This window comes from Balaenoptera musculus, chromosome 10, assembly GCF_009873245.2.
Source record: "Balaenoptera musculus isolate JJ_BM4_2016_0621 chromosome 10, mBalMus1.pri.v3, whole genome shotgun sequence".
NCBI lineage: Eukaryota > Metazoa > Chordata > Mammalia > Artiodactyla > Balaenopteridae > Balaenoptera > Balaenoptera musculus.
In genome coordinates, this window is record NC_045794.1 from 17625563 (window position 1) to 17643109 (window position 17547).

The 17547-nt window shown below is 37.3% G+C and overlaps 1 protein-coding gene across 3 annotated transcripts in view; it reads right to left on the minus strand.

Annotated features, from left to right (window-relative positions):
* The window catches only part of RECQL (RecQ like helicase), a 36362-nt gene that overhangs the window by 1830 nt on the left and 16985 nt on the right, over window positions 1–17547 (minus strand). For all 3 annotated transcript variants that reach the window (XM_036865431.1, XM_036865432.1, XM_036865433.1), the window contains exons 6-13: window positions 14488–14686; window positions 8157–8323; window positions 7324–7405; window positions 6124–6272; window positions 5914–6031; window positions 5000–5138; window positions 1354–1445; window positions 64–283 (exon numbers count right to left, since the gene is read on the minus strand). In XM_036865431.1, coding sequence (XP_036721326.1) covers window positions 64–283; window positions 1354–1445; window positions 5000–5138; window positions 5914–6031; window positions 6124–6272; window positions 7324–7405; window positions 8157–8323; window positions 14488–14686 — 1166 coding nt within the window. The remainder of the gene's footprint in view (window positions 1–63; window positions 284–1353; window positions 1446–4999; window positions 5139–5913; window positions 6032–6123; window positions 6273–7323; window positions 7406–8156; window positions 8324–14487; window positions 14687–17547) is intronic.

Consider the following 17547-nt stretch of genomic DNA (forward strand, 5'->3'; position numbering starts at 1 on the left):
GCAGTTATAAAAATGAGAATCATAAAGACAACATGAAAGGGCAAGATACGGGTTTGTATATACTTGAGATACTGCCGTATAAGAAAGTGCGCGATAATTTTCTCCAGGTCTTCACGAGGGAGTGCGGGAGGAGCAACACCTGCTACTCTCAATTTTGCCGCACCCTTTCCCATCCAAGAGTCGATCAGTTTCAGCGGCGTGAGCTTTTCTTTCAGTTCCTCTGCCTGCTTCAGGATCTTGATTAGATCCCTGCAGTACGCTGTTATATTCTTTCTTTCAAATGCTGTAATGAAAGAGGCATGGTTACAGGTGAATGGGATTTCAAAATTAGGGCAAGGATAGGCTGTCCTAAGTGGTTAGACTGGTTTAAAAAATAAGTCTTCACCCAGTGTGAGCCACCCTAAACACTGATTTGTTTCTATGTTCTGAACTAAGACTACTGCTCAAGTCTCTTATCACTAGATTAAGCTATAGTCTCTGTAAGACACTGAGATTTAAGTGATGTAAAGAAAATAATCTGGTTATCAGAAGGCCTTTGGGTATGCTCTAGGAACCAAAGAGTGTCAGCCAAACATGATTATGACAAATACTTGGTGTTCGTAGGCGAGTCAGTCTGTTCTTCATGTTACCTGATGCGTGCTCATTAAGCAATATTCTGACAACCGGTATGGCTTCCTAGGGACTCTAATTTCATGACAAGAATGTTGTGGACAGTTATTCCCAATTACTGATACACTCCGATGTATGTATCAGGCTCTTGTTAATTTGGGCAGTATAATCTAATAAACACACATAATTTTCTCTAGCTGCAAAGTTAAAATTGTGACCTTCACCGACCAAGGCATCAGAACTCAATGAGGAATGGGTTAGTCCAGCTCTTCCAATAATACACATACACACAGGATTTTAAAAAGTGAAAAGACAGCACCAACGCACTGCTAAATTAGTGTCTTATGAGTGGTTAGCCATTATCTGGATCAAAAATGATACACTGTAGTCTCTATTTTGCACTAAATTTCTCTTTCCAATCAGTAACTATAAAGCATTAGAGACTATCACAAGAGGTTAGCGTTCTCTTACTTAAAATAGTATTTCTATTCAGAAGGTTTTTAAACTTTTCCCTTCATTTCTTAAAAATTTAACATGTCCTCAGTGTAGCAACATAAAATAAATGCATACACATATGGCTTTTAATTTTGCCTCTGTTTCAAAACTTCGTGTTGTCACTCTTGAATCTGGGAAATTCTATTCACACCTTGCTTATTCTTTTAAATCCATTTTGGGTGTCTAATATTGCCCTCATGTATTCCTACATATAAATATTAGCCTATAAGGATTTAAAAAACAACTCACAAATCTCTTTACAGCAATTATCACACATTTTGTTGCATGTTTCTGGGCTCCATACTTCATCAAAATGTTGAGCTATCAACACACGGCGACAGCTGCAAACACATCAGAGATACAAATTATCAAATAATTAATACAGTTTTAAGAATCCCTATTTTAAAATACAGAGTCATATACTGTATTAAATTTCCTATTGCTGCCATAACATTACCACAAACTTGGTGGCTTAAAACAACACAAATTTATTATCTTACATTTTTGTAGGTTAGAACGCTGACATGGGTCTCACTGGATTAACATCAAGGTGTCAGCAGGGCTGGATTTCTCCTGGAGGCTCCTGGGGAGAATCTGTTTCCTTGCCCTTTCCAGACTAAAGACTGCCTGCATTCCTGGGCTCATGGCCCCCTTTCCTCTATCTTCAAAGCCAACAACAATGGGTTAAGTCTTCACATCACTCTGACATCTTATGCCTCCTTCCACATTTAAGAACCCTTGTGATTACAGTGGGTCCACCTAAATAATTCAGGATTATCTCCCTCTTTTAAGATCAGCTGACTGCAACCTTAATTCCCTTTTGCCATGTAAAGTAGCACACTCAAGGTTCCAGGGATTCAGATGTGGACATCTTTGGGTGACCATTATTCTGTCCACCATGTATAATAATTTTTTCCATATGTTGTTAATAGACATTGCTTTTAAAAAATTGTCTGAGATTCAGTATTTCACAACTACAGGCATACCTTGTTTTATTGCAGTTTGCTTTACTGTGCTCTGCAGATACTGTGTTTTTTACAAACTGAAGGTTTGTGGCAACCCTGCATTGAGCAAGTCCATTGGCACCATTTTTCTAACAGCATTTGCTCACTTCATGTCTCTGTGTCACAATTTCATAATACTCGCAATGTTTCAAACTTTTCCAATATTATTATATTGTTATGGTGAGCTGTGATCAGTAGTCTGAATTACTACTACAATTTGCTGAAGGCACAGATGATGGTTGCCATTTATTAGTAATAAAGAATTTTTAAATTAAGGTATGTCCCTTATTTTTATAGACATAATCCTATCGCACACTTAGCAGATTACAGTATAGTGTAAAAATAACATATGTGCACTGGGAAACCAAAAGATTCATGTGACTTGCTTTACTGCAATATTCAGTTTATTGCAGTGGTCTCAAACAAACTGCAATATCTCCAAGGTATGCCTGTATTAAGAGACTCTTCCTGATAGCAGTTTCTTGTATTTTACAGTATCAGTTTGAGTCTAAACCCCAAAATATGCTTCATGGGGGCTACTGGATGTTGGATATTTTAAGGAAATTTTCGTTTTCTCATTTTTTAAACTAGATTATTGTGGCATCCATAGGAAAGAAATGCCATTTTCTATCACGATCTAATTGCTGCTTATTTCAAAAATTTTGAGTCATTTTTATATGATAGGCAATAAGACTACAAAGATGACTGAGACTAAAAATAGTAATTGTTGGGGAGAGGAGTACAAATGCAGGATTGTTAAAATGCATTTGAAATTAAGAGACCAGCAACTTAAAACAATCATGTATATATAGAGAGAAACTGCCATATATAAACCTCATGGTACCCACAAACCAAAAATCTATTATAGATAAACACACAATAAAGAAAAAGGAATTCAAACATAACACTAAAGAGAGTCATCAAATCACAAGAGAGCAAAAGAAGGAACAAAAAAGACCTACAAAACCACCCCAAAACAATTAGCAAAATGGCAATAAGTACATACCTATCAATAATTCCATTAACTGTAAATGGACTAAATGTTCCAATCAAAAGACACAGAGTGAAAAAAAAAAAAAAAAAAAAAAACAGAGTGGCTGAATGGATACAAAATCAAGACCTGCATATATATGCTACCCACAAGAGATTCACCTCAGCTCTAAAGATACCCATAGAATGAAAGTGAGGGGATGGAAAAAGTTATTGCATGCAAATGGAAATCAAAAGAAAGTGGGAGTGACAATACTCATATAAGACAAAACAGACTTTAAAAGGAAGACTGTTACAAGACTCAAGAAGGACATTACATAATGATCAAGGAGTCAATCCAAGAAGATATAACAATTGTTAATATATATACACCCAACGTAGGACCACCTAAATACATAAAGCAAATATTAACAGACAAAAAGGGAGAAACTGACAGTAACACAGTAATAGTAAGGGACTGTAATACCCCACTTACATCAATGGACACATGATCCAGACAGAAAATCAATAAGGAAACACTGGCCTTAAATGACACATTAGATCAGACTGATTCAATAGATACATATAGAACATTCTATCCAAAAGCAGCAGAATACATATTCTTTTCAAGTGCACATGGAACATTCTCCAGGATATCACATGCTAGGCCACAAAACAAGCCTTGGTAAATTTAAGAAAAGTAAATAATATCAATCATCTTTTCCAACCACAACACTATGAGACTAGAAATCAACTACAAGAAAAAAATGCAAAAAACACAAAACATGCAGGGGCTAAACAATATGCTACTAAACAACCAGTGAATCACTGAAGAATCAAAGAAGAAATGCAAAAATACCTGGAAACAAATGAAAACAAACACAACGATTTATAATCTATGGAATGGAGCAAAAGCTTTCTAAGAGAGAAATTTATAGTGATATAATCTTACCTCAGGAAACAAGAAAAATCTCAGATAAACACCCTAACCTTACACTTAAAGGAACTAGAAAAAGAAAGACAAACAAAACCCAAAGATAGTAAAAAGGAAAGAAATCATAAAGATCAGAGCAGAAATAAATGAACTAGAGACTAAAAAAACAATGGAAAAGATCAATGAAACTAAGAGCTGGTTCTTTGAAAAGATAAACAGAATTGATAAACTTTTAGCCAGACTCATCAAGAAAAAAAGAGAGCTGAAATCAGTAAAATCAGAAATGAAAAAGAAGTTACAACCAATACTACAGAAATACAAAAGATCAAAGAGACTACTATGAACAACCATTTGCCAATAAAATGGACAACCTAGATGAAATGGACAAATTCCTAGAAATGTACAATCTCCCAAGACTGAACGAGGAAGTAATAAAAAATATGAACAGACCAATTACCAGTAATGAAATTGAATCAGTAATTTAAAAACTCCCAAGAAACAAAAGACCAGCACTAGATGGCTTCACAGGTGAATTCTACCAAACATTTAGAAAAAAGTTAACCGCTATCCTTCCCAAACAGAGAATGACTTTTTTCTTTTTTTTAGACTTAAGATACTATTTATTTATTTATTTACTTTTATACAATTTTTAAAGGTTCCTTTCCATTTACAGTTATTACAAAATATTAGCTATATTCCCTGTGTTGCAGTACCTCCCACACCCCCACCCCTATACTGCTCCTCCCTGACCCTCCCCACTGGTAACCACTACTTTGTTCTCTATATCTAAGAATATATTTTCTTAGATTCAGGCATCCTGCAGGTTCATGTACTGGTTCCCACCCTTCAGATATCTGCTTTTACTGGTTTGCACTTGATGTTTCACTAATGTATTTACTCACTTGAGTAAGGACTCAAAGTAATGTCATATGCTTTCATATTGTGCTTGTCTTTAATTGACAAAAGTGACAAAAAGGTGTGTGCTTACTTGCTTATGTTTTGGCAGTATGACACCATCTCATAGAGCTTCTGTTGTCCCACATTTTCCATCACCACCATTGAACTTATCCTGAATATATCTCCAAAGCCATAATACAAAATACAGTCTGCTTTCATGTCATCTCGACCTGCAGTGGGAAGAATCTTGAGATTGCATAATTACTTTACAAAGTCAAACATGCAAAAATAATATATAAAATTTGCTGGCAATATTTCGTAGTCTAAATATATATCTAGAAATTTCAGACGGAGCTGTGAAAGTTAATTTGTAACAGCTGCCCTCAAATTTTTAAAAAAATGACTAAAGAGATCTATCAATAATCAGCCTTACTAGCTTAAAGATGTGTCCATAAGTAATCCAGTTATTTAAATTATAGACTTGAAACCACTAATTAAAAACTCAGGAGGCAAAGATGGACATCAAATTATTTTAGCAAATATGAGAAGAAATAATTCATGACACTCCAATAGAACATAAATAAAATTTCTCCATAGGCAAATATAAAACTACAAAAAAGATTTCATTGTTTGTTATAAAAATACTAGCCAATAAAGAAGATTAAAAATACAGTATTATTAAACATCATTTATAGTGTTTTTAAAGCTCTTTAAAAATTATTTCTAGGGGACTTCCCTGGTGGTCCAGTGGTTAAGAATCCGCCTTCCAATGCAGGGGACAAGGGTTCAATCCCTGGTCAGGTAACTAAGATGCCACATGCTGTGGAGCAACTAAGTCCACAAGCTGCAACTACTGAGCCCGCGCACTCTGGAGCCCATGTGCCACAACTAGAGAGAAGCCTGCGCGCCACGGAAGAGCCCACACACTGCAACTAAGACCTGACGCAGCCAAATAAATAAATAAACATTAAAAAAAAATTATTTCTGGATGTGAATTACACATACCTGCACGTCCACTCTCTTGGTAATAATTTTCCATGGATTTACTCATTGAATGATGAATAACAAACCTCACATCTGGTTTATCAATTCCCATACCAAATGCAACTGTTGCCACTACTACCTAAAATGTGTTAACATTTTATATATTAATGAAGTCAAGTTAAAATATATTCAAAGGTGAATTGGGCTTCTATTGAAGATCTATTACTTAACCTGAATTTCATTAGCTGACCATCTTCTGTGAACCTTGGTCTTATCTTCTGGTTCCATATTGGCATGGTATGCCCCTGCAGGAATCCCCAATTTCTGTAAACTAACTGTAACTTGCTCAGAGTCTTTCTGAGAAAAGCAATATATTATTCCTGTAGTAAAAGAAATGGTTAGATATATATAGTACATTCCTAGAAAATTTTTAACTCACACACTGAAGAGGTTGATAATTACAATGCATGGGGGGAAAATAAGAATTATGAAAAATTCCAAGGCCCTGAACACATACTGATTTTTCAGTGTAATTCAAGGTCTGATCACCAACTTGCTCCAGAGCAGTAACAAGCCTGGAGCCACCAGTTTGGGTTCCCATTATCTCAGTTCTCTCTCCAACTTTATCTCCCACTACACAGTCTTTCTCAAACTGATGCCCCACAGCTCCACAAGATATTAACAAGCATGCTATGAGAAAAGAGTTTCGTGTGCAAATAAGTTTGGGAAGGTTAACAAAGACAAACACGTGTGTCTCCTTGTTTGCAGGGCTGGTCAGAACTTCTAAGGTGCTGATACACCCTGTGACTCTTCAGGAGGAATAAACAGCTGCAGCCTTTCTCAAACTTATTTGACCCTGGAACTCCTTTTACCCATGGCCCCTATTAATATCTCCTGAAAATCTACAGAATAGTTTTGAAATGTTACTTTTACACCAACTCTTTGCTTTAGTAACACTTGTCTCTACATTAATCCTGGAACACATGTTATACGCACTCTCAACTCTATACTTAGCTCATTCAGTATGTACTGTTTATTTCTTTAATGTGTCCTTTACTATAAGGAACTATATTTTATATCCCTTTAGAAAATCACTGCTTAACCTTCAATCATATACAGTGGATACTTACTAAATATGTGCTGTTGATAATTAACATTATGTCATTATGTCCACTCTTTAACGCAATTAAGTGTAAATAAGCAAAAATAAATCAGTTTTATGACTCTTATAATCTGTGTAATTAGCAAATGCCACACCTGATTTCTAAGATCACCAAGCAAATTAATTTTATCATGATATTTTCAAGTATCTTCTGCCATGCATTAATATTTCTGGTGCTAATCTTTTTCTCAGTGTATTAGTGTAAATAATATTTGCTACTTTTGGAAAGTTCTCTCTCAGTCTTCAAACTTGGTTTGTTTCTATATTACCTGATTGCCCCTTGTATCTTCCATTAATGAGCTTTACAATATCCTCAATAAAATCTTCAGTGTTTGAGGGCTTCTGCCGAACCTAAAAAAAAAGTCAACTTATTAAAAAGTAAATTAATGAGTACCATTCATGCGGTCGTTTACTTACAACTTTCAAGGCGCCACTCTTTCTTGGGCATGGTGTTTTTTTCTATTACTCTTTCACTCGCCCATCTGACCCTATCACCTCCCAGACCCTTCTTGATCCTTATTTTTGACTTTACCAGAGATGAGGAAGCACAGAAGCAGTGAATAACTTGTAAAGACAGAGACTTTTTAAATTTTCTGATGCTACTTTTGTAAAAACATAAACCATGGCAGAAACAACTAGTCAGTAAGAGCTCAGAAAAATATTAAGTCTGTCCTTAAAAGGATTGGAAAGTAAAAACAGCTGTGAGGTTATTTACCTTTCAAGGTTGTATATCAGATAAAATCTAAATAGGGAGTATTAGCAAATCTTTAGTGGTATATTAATTTTTGCATTATTTCATAATTAATTTCTATAGAGATGTCATTAGGGTCCTTAGTATCGATACATGCTTTCTCTCCATCCTTGCATAAGAAAGCATGTACGCAAATTTAATGAGGCAGTGTTTTCTACTTAACCGAGCAAAGAATTAAATTGCACAGGAGATATGCGAAGAAAGCATTCTTTAATAAGTCTGCTTATACTCACTTGATTTTTTTTAAACTTTTAAACATAATTAACTGTGACTCATGTAAATAGACATAATGAAAAAGTAACCTTTCTTCCGAAATCCTTCACAAAATAAACTGACATAAAAGTTACATACCTCATAATAGAGATTTGGCCGATTAAAAGAAGCTGTAAAAGTAAAACACTTTTCAACACACAGTATTTTCTGAGCATCCTTCAAAACATGACTGGTCGCAGTTGCAGTCAGCCCAATTAGCGATGCACTGGGGAACTGCCGCTTCAAAATACCAAGGGCCTTATAATCTGGGAAAAAAAAAAAATACAAAGTAGCCCTCTTCCTATCCTTTAAGGAGTAAATTACACCTGCTAACATTCTGCAGATCATCAAGATGACTGCAATTTTACTTCCACAGCCATCTGTATCTAAGCTGTGGTTGCTCCCTAGCCTTGGTGATAGACAGGCTTTACTCTACTTTTAACTGGTTCTTCAGAAACACTGTTCTCGGCCATAGGTGTCTTCAGTAGAGAATACCACAACATTTCCAATCAGCTGAGCACTGGTCTATACCTGCTGAACAGTGGATTCGAGAGGCAGAGTGGGAGGAGCCATAGTGTTTGAATCTATGGCAACTGACGAGAGATAAAAAGACCATCAGTCGAAACCCTTCTACCACAGGTACCATCCAAGAGTGGCAAACTCAGAACAGAAAACGCTTGGTGAGGGCATTGGTTTTTATATAACCCACTTCAGGAAAGCCATTCTGGGCTCATATTTATCAGACACATCTAAGTCACGAGATAAGTTGTCTATGAGTACACCCTTAAGTACTTAAACTATTTGGAGAAAAGTGAAAAAGAAATGTGGGAGAAATGGCTCAGTGCTAAGGTAGAGGACTCCTATGAAAACAGGGAACAGAAAGTAACTGCTTGGGAAGTTGTGAAAGCTTCAAGGGAGATAACATCTGAGTTGGGTCTGGAAGAATCCAGCAGAAGTTCGGGAGGAAGGGAAGAAGAAGAAAACATCAGGCAGAGGAAGCAGCATACACACACACGGCAAACACACTGGCATGAAATCACTCGGTAGGTTCAGGTATCAGCGAGCAGTTCAGAGGGGCTAGATCACAGGGTGCTGTGCTAGATGGACCTACTGTCAACCCCAGTCGGCTGGGAACTCTAGTCTATTCCCTGGATGGTTCCAAGTTACAGCTGGACCAGAAGAGGAACCTGTGTAAGGCCTGGGAGGCAGGAGGGAAGCAGCTGCTACGCTCTCTGAAGGGCCTTCCTGGCAGATAGGATGGTGGACAAGTGCCCAGCCAGTGCCAGCCTGTTCCAGTTCTTCCCCACTCCTCCTTCAGCCCTTCTTCCCAACTGTAGCCTTCGCTGATCAACACTGGCCCCCTAGATGCGCCTGACAGCAGACCCACGGAGGTGACGGCTACTCAGAGGAAACTAACCAGAGACCTGCCTGAGCTCCCCCTGTGCGGCCCCTTTGGCAATGGCCACGCCAGTTGCAGATTCCCCTACAAGCTCCGGTTGGTGCTCCCACACCAGTGCTCCAGGGCTAGTCAGTGACTCTTCTCTGATCCTCCAACTCCCCCTCCAGACCTTCCCTTCCCCAGCTCCTCCCACAACTGTGCAAGGTCTGCTTCCTAAAATCCCTTAACATTCATAATAGCTCGGCTTCCCTGCCCAAACCCTGACTGATACTGTTACTCCAAAGAGTATAAAAAGGCAGGTTTAAGTAAGGCTATGAACTGAACAATTGGTTGATTCTAAGGAGCCAGAACTTTGTCCTATAGGAAATGAGGAGTCGTGTGATTTTTCAAGCAGATAAAGGACACAGTCTATGTTTCAGGAATCGTCTTTTGGTGGAAGTGTGAAGGATGGGCTGGAGTAAAGCAAAAGGCTGAAGAAAGGGAGACGAGTTAAGAGGTGGCAATGACAGACTGGAAAACAAAAAATAGTGAATATGAAATAAGGCATGACACTGAGGATAAATCAGAAAGAAAAGACTGAAATACATGAAATGGAACCCCATAGGTCCTAGTGACTATTGGGATATGGTGGGGCGGGGGGGAGAGTCCAAGATTCATCCATTCATCAACTGGCATATGTTGAACACTTTTAATTATGTGCCAAGCACCTAGAGACCTAGGCACCAGAGATAAAGCGAGAACAAGACAAAGATGCTATGCAAACGGAACTACAATTCAAGCAAAGAAATCAGACAATGCAAGGAGGAAACCAATAAGTGTCTGATTATCAGGGCATGGAAAGTGGTCATCATGATGACCTTATTGTAGCTGGAGTATAACATGTGAGGGTAAATTGGGCAGAGGCAAACAGGGGACAGATCACATATGGTCTTAGGGACCCCAGTTAAGAATATAGATTTTATTCTAAGTACAAAGAGAATCTGCTGGGTAGTTTAGGGAGGGAAGTAACATGACTTGATTTGCTTGCTGGGTGGAGGATGAACTGTAAAAGTGTAAGACCGGAACAGAGACCAGCCAGGGAGCTACTGTAGTAGACTGGTGGAAAGGAGCCCAGCTGGGCTTAAGAAATAGCAGTACAGACAAAGAGAAGTGGACAAGCTTGAGATTCAACTTAGAGGTGGAGGTGACAGGACTTGGTGGTGGGCCGGATCTGCAGAGGTAGGATAAGTCAAGGACAATGTGCCACCATGAAGTTATTTGTTCTCAGCTCCAGCTCCACCCTTCTAGACTCTGCTTTGTGGTGCTGGCGTGGGGAATCTCTGCTTTGCCGGCTGGCCCTAGAAGTACAAAGTGCAAGGCTGGGGGAGGAAGAAGACTGCTGCTCCTCCAGTCTGCTTCCTGTGTGTTTGCTGGTGTTCCCGAGAATGTCGCCCCAGCAAGGTTTAGCCACCACTTAGCAGCAGCTGAATACAGTTGGCAGTTTTCTAAGCTTTGGAGAACGGACTTCATTACAGGTCCACCCTATCTCTGCCTCCACAGACACCAGCACCAGGGAGCTGGGCCTCCCATAGGTCTGAGTGTCAGCTCCACAAGGCCCCTCCTCTAGGTTTCTAAATCTCATCAATCCCAACCTTTTCTTCCTGTTCCCCCAGCCCTAGGGATGGTAGTTGCTCCTTCTAGCTTTTACCTCCATGATACCTTAGAGTTTTCTTTTTCCTTTTTCAGTTAGCTGCTTATAATCACTTTTTACTTAGTTAACAATTCTTTACATAATGTAATGTAAATTCTCTGTGTTCAAATAACTGGTATGGCTTTTGTCTCCTGACTAGACCCTGACTAAACAGATCTGCTAAAACTTTGGCTTGAGTAAATGTGTGAGTGGTTAAGTGATTTTCTAAGATAGGGAAGACTGAAGGGGAAATTGCTTGGGAGAACAGGGAGGAAGAGGGAAAGACATGGAGAAGGGAAGCAAATCAAAAGTTTTTGATCAAGAAAAAAACAAAAGTTGCTGATCTAGCACAGCAACAGGGCAAATAGTGATTCCCAGCTACAAGACAGAAGGAAAAAGAACAGGCCTTTTGGGAGGCATTTAGTTGTAGTCACGCTAATTGAGATACACATGAAGAAAGAAATTTGACAATGTCTTGAGACAAGTGAAAGTGGAAATACAACATACCAAAACTTACAAGAAGCAGCAAGAGCAGTTCTAAGAGGGAAGTTCATAGAAAAAAAACATCTACATTAAGAAACAAGAAAGATGTCAAATAAACAACCTAGCTTTACACCTCAATGAACTAAAATAGGAAGAACAAACTAGGCCCAAAGTTAGCAGAAGGAAGAAAATAACAAAGATCAGAGTGGAAATAAAAGAAATAGAGACTAAAAAGACAATAGAAAAGATCAATTAAACTAAGAGCTGGTTTTTTGAAAAGATAAACAAAATAGACCAACTTGTTAGCCATACTCAACAAAAACAAAGAGAGAAGACTCATATAAATAAAGTCAGAAATGAAAAAGGAGACATAACAAGTAATACTATGAAAATACAAACAATTATAAGACACTATTGTAAACAATTATATACCAACAAATTCGACAACTCAGAAGAAACAGATAAATTCCTAGAAACCTAAAACCTATCAAAACTAAATCATTAAGAAATAGAAAATCTGAACAGACAAACCACTAGTAAGGAGACTGAATCAGTAATCAAAAACCTCCCAACAAACAAAAGTCCAGGACCAGATGGCTACACCGGTGAATTCTACCAAAAATTTAAAGAAGAATTAACACTAGTCTTTCTCAAACTCTTATAAAACATAGAAGAGAAGGGAACACTTCCAAACTCATTCTACGAGGCTAGCATTATCTTGATACCAAAACCAGGAAAGAACACTACAAGAAAATTTATGGGCCAATATCCACGACAAACATAGATACAAAAATCCTCAACAAAATATTAACAAACTGAATTCAGCAATACATTAAAAGGATCATACACCATGATGAAGTGAGATTTACTCCAGGATTGCAAGGATGGTTCAACATCTGCAAATCAATCAATGTGATATATACCACAGTAACAAAATGAAAGCTAAAAATCACATGCTCATCCCAGTAGATGCAGAAAAAGCAAAATTCAACATGCATTCATGATAAAAACTCTCAACAAAGTAGGTTTAGAGGGGACAACTCTCACCATAATAAAGGCCATATGTGACAAGCCCACAGCTAACATCATACTCAACGGTGAACAGCTGAAAACTATTCCTCTAAGATCAGGAACAAGACAAGGATGTCCCCTCTCACCACTTTTATTCAACATAGATTGGAAGTCCTAGTCAATAATTAGGTAAGAAAACAAAATAAAAGGCATCCAAATCAGAATGAAAGAAGTAAAACTCACTATTTGCAGATGACATAATATTATACATAGAAAACCCTGAAGACTCCACCAAAAACCTGTAGAACTTATAAACAAATTCAGCGAAGTTGCAGGATACAAAATCAAAATACAAACATCAGTTGTGTTTCTACACACTAATAACAACTATCAGAAAGAGAAATTAAACTAGACCAAAAAAGAATAAAATCCCTAGGAATAAATTTAACCAAGAAGGTGAAATGCCTCTATACTGAAAACTAAAAGACACTGATGAATGAAACTGAAGAAGATACAAACAAATGGAAAGATATTCTGTGCTCATGAACTGGAAAAATTAATATTGTTAAAATGTCCAAACTACCCAGTGCAATCTACAGATTCAGTGCAATTCCTATCAAAAGTCCAATGGCATTTTTCACAGAAATAGGAAAAACCACCCTAAAGTTTGTATGGACCACAAAGACCCCAAATAGCCAAAGCAATCCTGAGAAAGAACAAAGCCAGAGGTATTACGCTTTCTGATTTCAAACTATATTACAAAGCTACAGTAATAAAAATATAAGAACATACAAATAAAAGCTATAGCTAAAGTAACGGGACAGAATAGAGAGCCCAGAAATAAACTCATGCATATACAGTCAATAAAGTTACTACAAAGGAGCCAAGAACATATAATGGGGAAATGATAGTTTCTTCAATAAATGGTGGTGGGAACACTGGACAGCCACATGCAAAAGAATAAAACTGGACCCTTATCTTACACCACATACAAAAATCAACTCAAGATGAATTAAAAACTCGAACGTAATATCTGGAACCATAAAACTCCTAGATGAAAACATATGAGATAAGCTCCTTGACATCAGTCTTGGCAATGATTTTTTGAATCTGAGGCCAAAAGCAATAGCACAAAAGCAAAAAAACTCACACACAAAAAAACAAGTGGGGTTGCCTCAAATTAAAAAGCTTCTGTATAGCAAAGGAAACCATTAACATAATGAAAGGCAACCTATGGAATGGGAGAAAATATTTGCAAATCATATACCTGGTAAGAGGTTGGTTAATATACAAAATATATAAAGAGCTCATACAGCTCAACAGCAAAAAAACCCAAACAGTTTAATTAATTTTCAGATTTTTTTGCATAGAACACATCTGAGTAATCTGATTCAGGCTATGACTGTAGGATTCTGTTGCAGAAGCAAAGAATAAGGTTACTAAAATATACCACAGAACTATAACACTGAGGAGTTAGCTGGGTGTAGATCCTGAAGTGGGTGCTAAAGACACCCAGAAGGATGACTAAAAGAGACAAATTTGAAGCAGATGCAAATTCCTCAACAGATGTGAAGGAGAATCTGGAGGTCAGTAAACCTTTATGGCTAGAGATGGCAAGGTATAATATTTGCTAATAAGCACACATTTCAAAAGATAAAGGCAATTAGACTAATAAACACTACCATGGGGGTGAGGGGTAAAGAGATCAAAGATTCTGCCTCTTGACTCCCCTTATATTAAGGCAAGAAAAAATGAGTAATAACTACCTAAGAAGATAATTTTAATGGAAGCAGGGATTTCCATCATGCAAAGCTGAGTAAGAAAACAGTCCCTAGCATCAATGGGTTTTCTAGATACAACATACATACCAGGTCTGAAATCATGTCCCCATTGACTACAGCAATGAACTTCGTCTACAGCAATTCGGGTAAATCTCCTTGCTTCATAGGCTTTTTCTAGTCTTGACATAAACATTTTGCTTTTTGCAATTTTCTCTGGAGTCACATAAATTAGCTTTAGCTTGGAGTTTTTATTTACCATTTCAGCATGAACCCATTTCACATGCTCCTATTGAAAGGAAACACAGACACAATGATAGTAGAGCTAAGCTAGCAGACTGCAATACTCAGTGGTAAATGAAGACATTCATTACTCAGAAGCAACAGCCTTTGGGCTGTTTTAGCAACAGATGTTTACTGCATTAAAATCAAAATGATGTACCAGTAGTAAACTTCATGGCAGCTGTGCAAACAGCATTTCAGTTATTTACTTACATCCAGACTGCTGATAAAAGAATAATCTCATTTGACAAAAAAGACAACAAAAAAATGAATGTGAAGACACTCCAATAAGCATTTACTCCATAAAGGCATAATTCTAAATTTTTCACAATAAATGCCAAAATGTAAGCTCAATGCAATAGGTATGGTGATAAAGGTGGGTTTTATTCATTTTTAACATTATATTTGAAATCATTTCATGCATGTGTGAACTAGCTACTTTAATGATGTTATCAAATCTACTCATAATCTATTTAGGTTTTATGAAGTACCTTATTCATTAAATTTTTATAATATGAAATACATATATTTATATATTATATATATCAGGGGTCCCCAACCCCCAGGCCACGGAACACTACCTGTCCGTGGCCTGTTAGGAACCGGGCCACACAGCAGGAGATGAGCGGCGAGTGAGCAAAGCTTCATCTGTATTTACAGCTGTTCTCCATCGCTCGCATCACTGCCTGAGCTCTGCCTCCTGTCAGCACTATGGTGAGCTGTATAATTAGTTCATTATATACTACAATGTAATAAAGTGCACAGTAAATGTAATGCACTTGAATCATCCTGAAACCACCACCCCCCCTAACCCCCATCCGTGGAAAAACTGTCTTCCACAAAACTGGTCCCTGGTGCCAAAAAGGTTGGGGACCGCTTACATATGTAACAAGAATAAATCTTAAGAACTAACAGCTGTTAGGTTCTTAGTGTTGTTGTTATTTTCTATAATATTTAGAACACTGGATGTTGTATTTTTTCCTTCTAACCTAATTAGGACCAAAAGAAGTGGTGAATGCGATAGAAAGTCAAAATACTTTCAATCATCCCAGCAAAGCAGTTTGTTAACTCCTCAAGATATTCCTAGTTTTGTTAAGAAATGGCCAAAGTGTACTAAATATTTCAGCGGGTCCTAAATGTCCCAGAAATCTTAGAGGAGCAAACATAAGGCTATTTCCTCAGAAATGGGCAGGTGTCAAAAAATACTAGAACTTCTGGCAGAATAAGTGCAGAAGCAAGGGGAAAAAAGGTTGTCCTCACATCCTATGAATGGTCAGTGAAAGCAACCAGAAAACTGGACTTATACCTTTCTCTTTCTCCAACTCTTCAAGCAGTAGTGACATGGCCTGAACTTGTAATCATCGCACCTTTCTAACTATAGTCGACCCTGGAACAACTCAGATTTGAATTGCATGGGTCCATTTATATGCAGATTCTTTTCAGTAGTAAATACTACAGTACTACACGATCTGCAGTTGGTTGAATCCCTGAAATGAGGAGAGCTGACTACAAGTCACCCGCAGATTTTTGACTGTGTGGAGGACGGTTAGGGGCCCCCGACCCTCACGTTGTTTAAAGGTCAACTGTACTTTCCATTATTATTACTCTCTTTTTCAGTTTTAAAGAAGTGCAATATGAGAAGGCAGTGTTCTCCACAGATTCATTTTGGTGAATGAGAAAGCAGTTATAATGACACAAGAGTTTAAATAAAACAAAATTATACGGGAAAGACTAGGAGAACCAGGGCTTCTTGAAGACATAGCTGACTTTAGGTCTGGGAGCAAATATACAAAATGAGCACAGAATATGTTATAAAAGAAAGCAAGGACTCAAAAGCTATGAGTTAGATTTAGGAGACACCTTAGATAGACTCTCACTACTCAAAGATGGGACTATTTCACCATAAAAAAAGAATAATAACTATGGATCAAAAGACAGCAAACATGTTAAAAATCCATAAGTTTACAATGATACTTGGGAAAAAAAAAAAAAAAAACTTATTGACCACCTTTGGAGAATGCTGGAAAACCAACTCTTTCTGAAAATTGGTAAAGAAAGGGAAAGAACTTTCAATCTGCAACGAGTTAATAAGGAAAAAGTTCTTTTTTACAGAAAAAGTCTAGCTAATATAAGAAAAAGTGAGAATTAGAAATCATCATCTTGTAACCCCCTAATTAAATAATGCTCTAAGGTAGGCAATAATCACAGGTGGCTGCTAAAAACCATTAGATGAAAAGGTGATAGAGAACTTGATAATTATAGAGCAGGCAGACATAAGCTGAACCCACTGATCAAGCTGATGTCACAAAAATATAACTGGGTATTATATACCTCCTGAGTGATACCAGGGGAAAGTATACTCTTGCCAAAAAAAAAGAAAAGAAAAGAAAGCCCAAATACAGTCAAGCTTTTAGACCTAACTAAAAGGAACAAGTGAAACAACATCACAAGAATACAATCAGGAAGAGACAAAATATAGGAAAGTATAGGACAAAAAAACAAACAAAAAAACCAACCTAAACAATAACTTGCATGGGAAACAAACAAGAAATAAGGGAAACCTATGGATATATCAACCAGTACAACATAATGCATGAACCTTATCTGGACCATGATTTAAAAAAATGACATTTGATGAGACAGAAATCTGAATCTTTTTATTTGATGGTTTTGAGGAACTAATACTAAATTTTTTAGATGTGATAATGGCATTGTAGTTGCCTTTTTAAAATGTTAGAGATACACACTGAAGAAGAAGCTACAACTGAAATGATATGATGTCTAGGACTTGTCTCAAATAAATAAATCAAGGGTGGGCAGGAAGGGAAATTGGGGGTATACAGACGAAAAAAATTGGTCATATGCTGA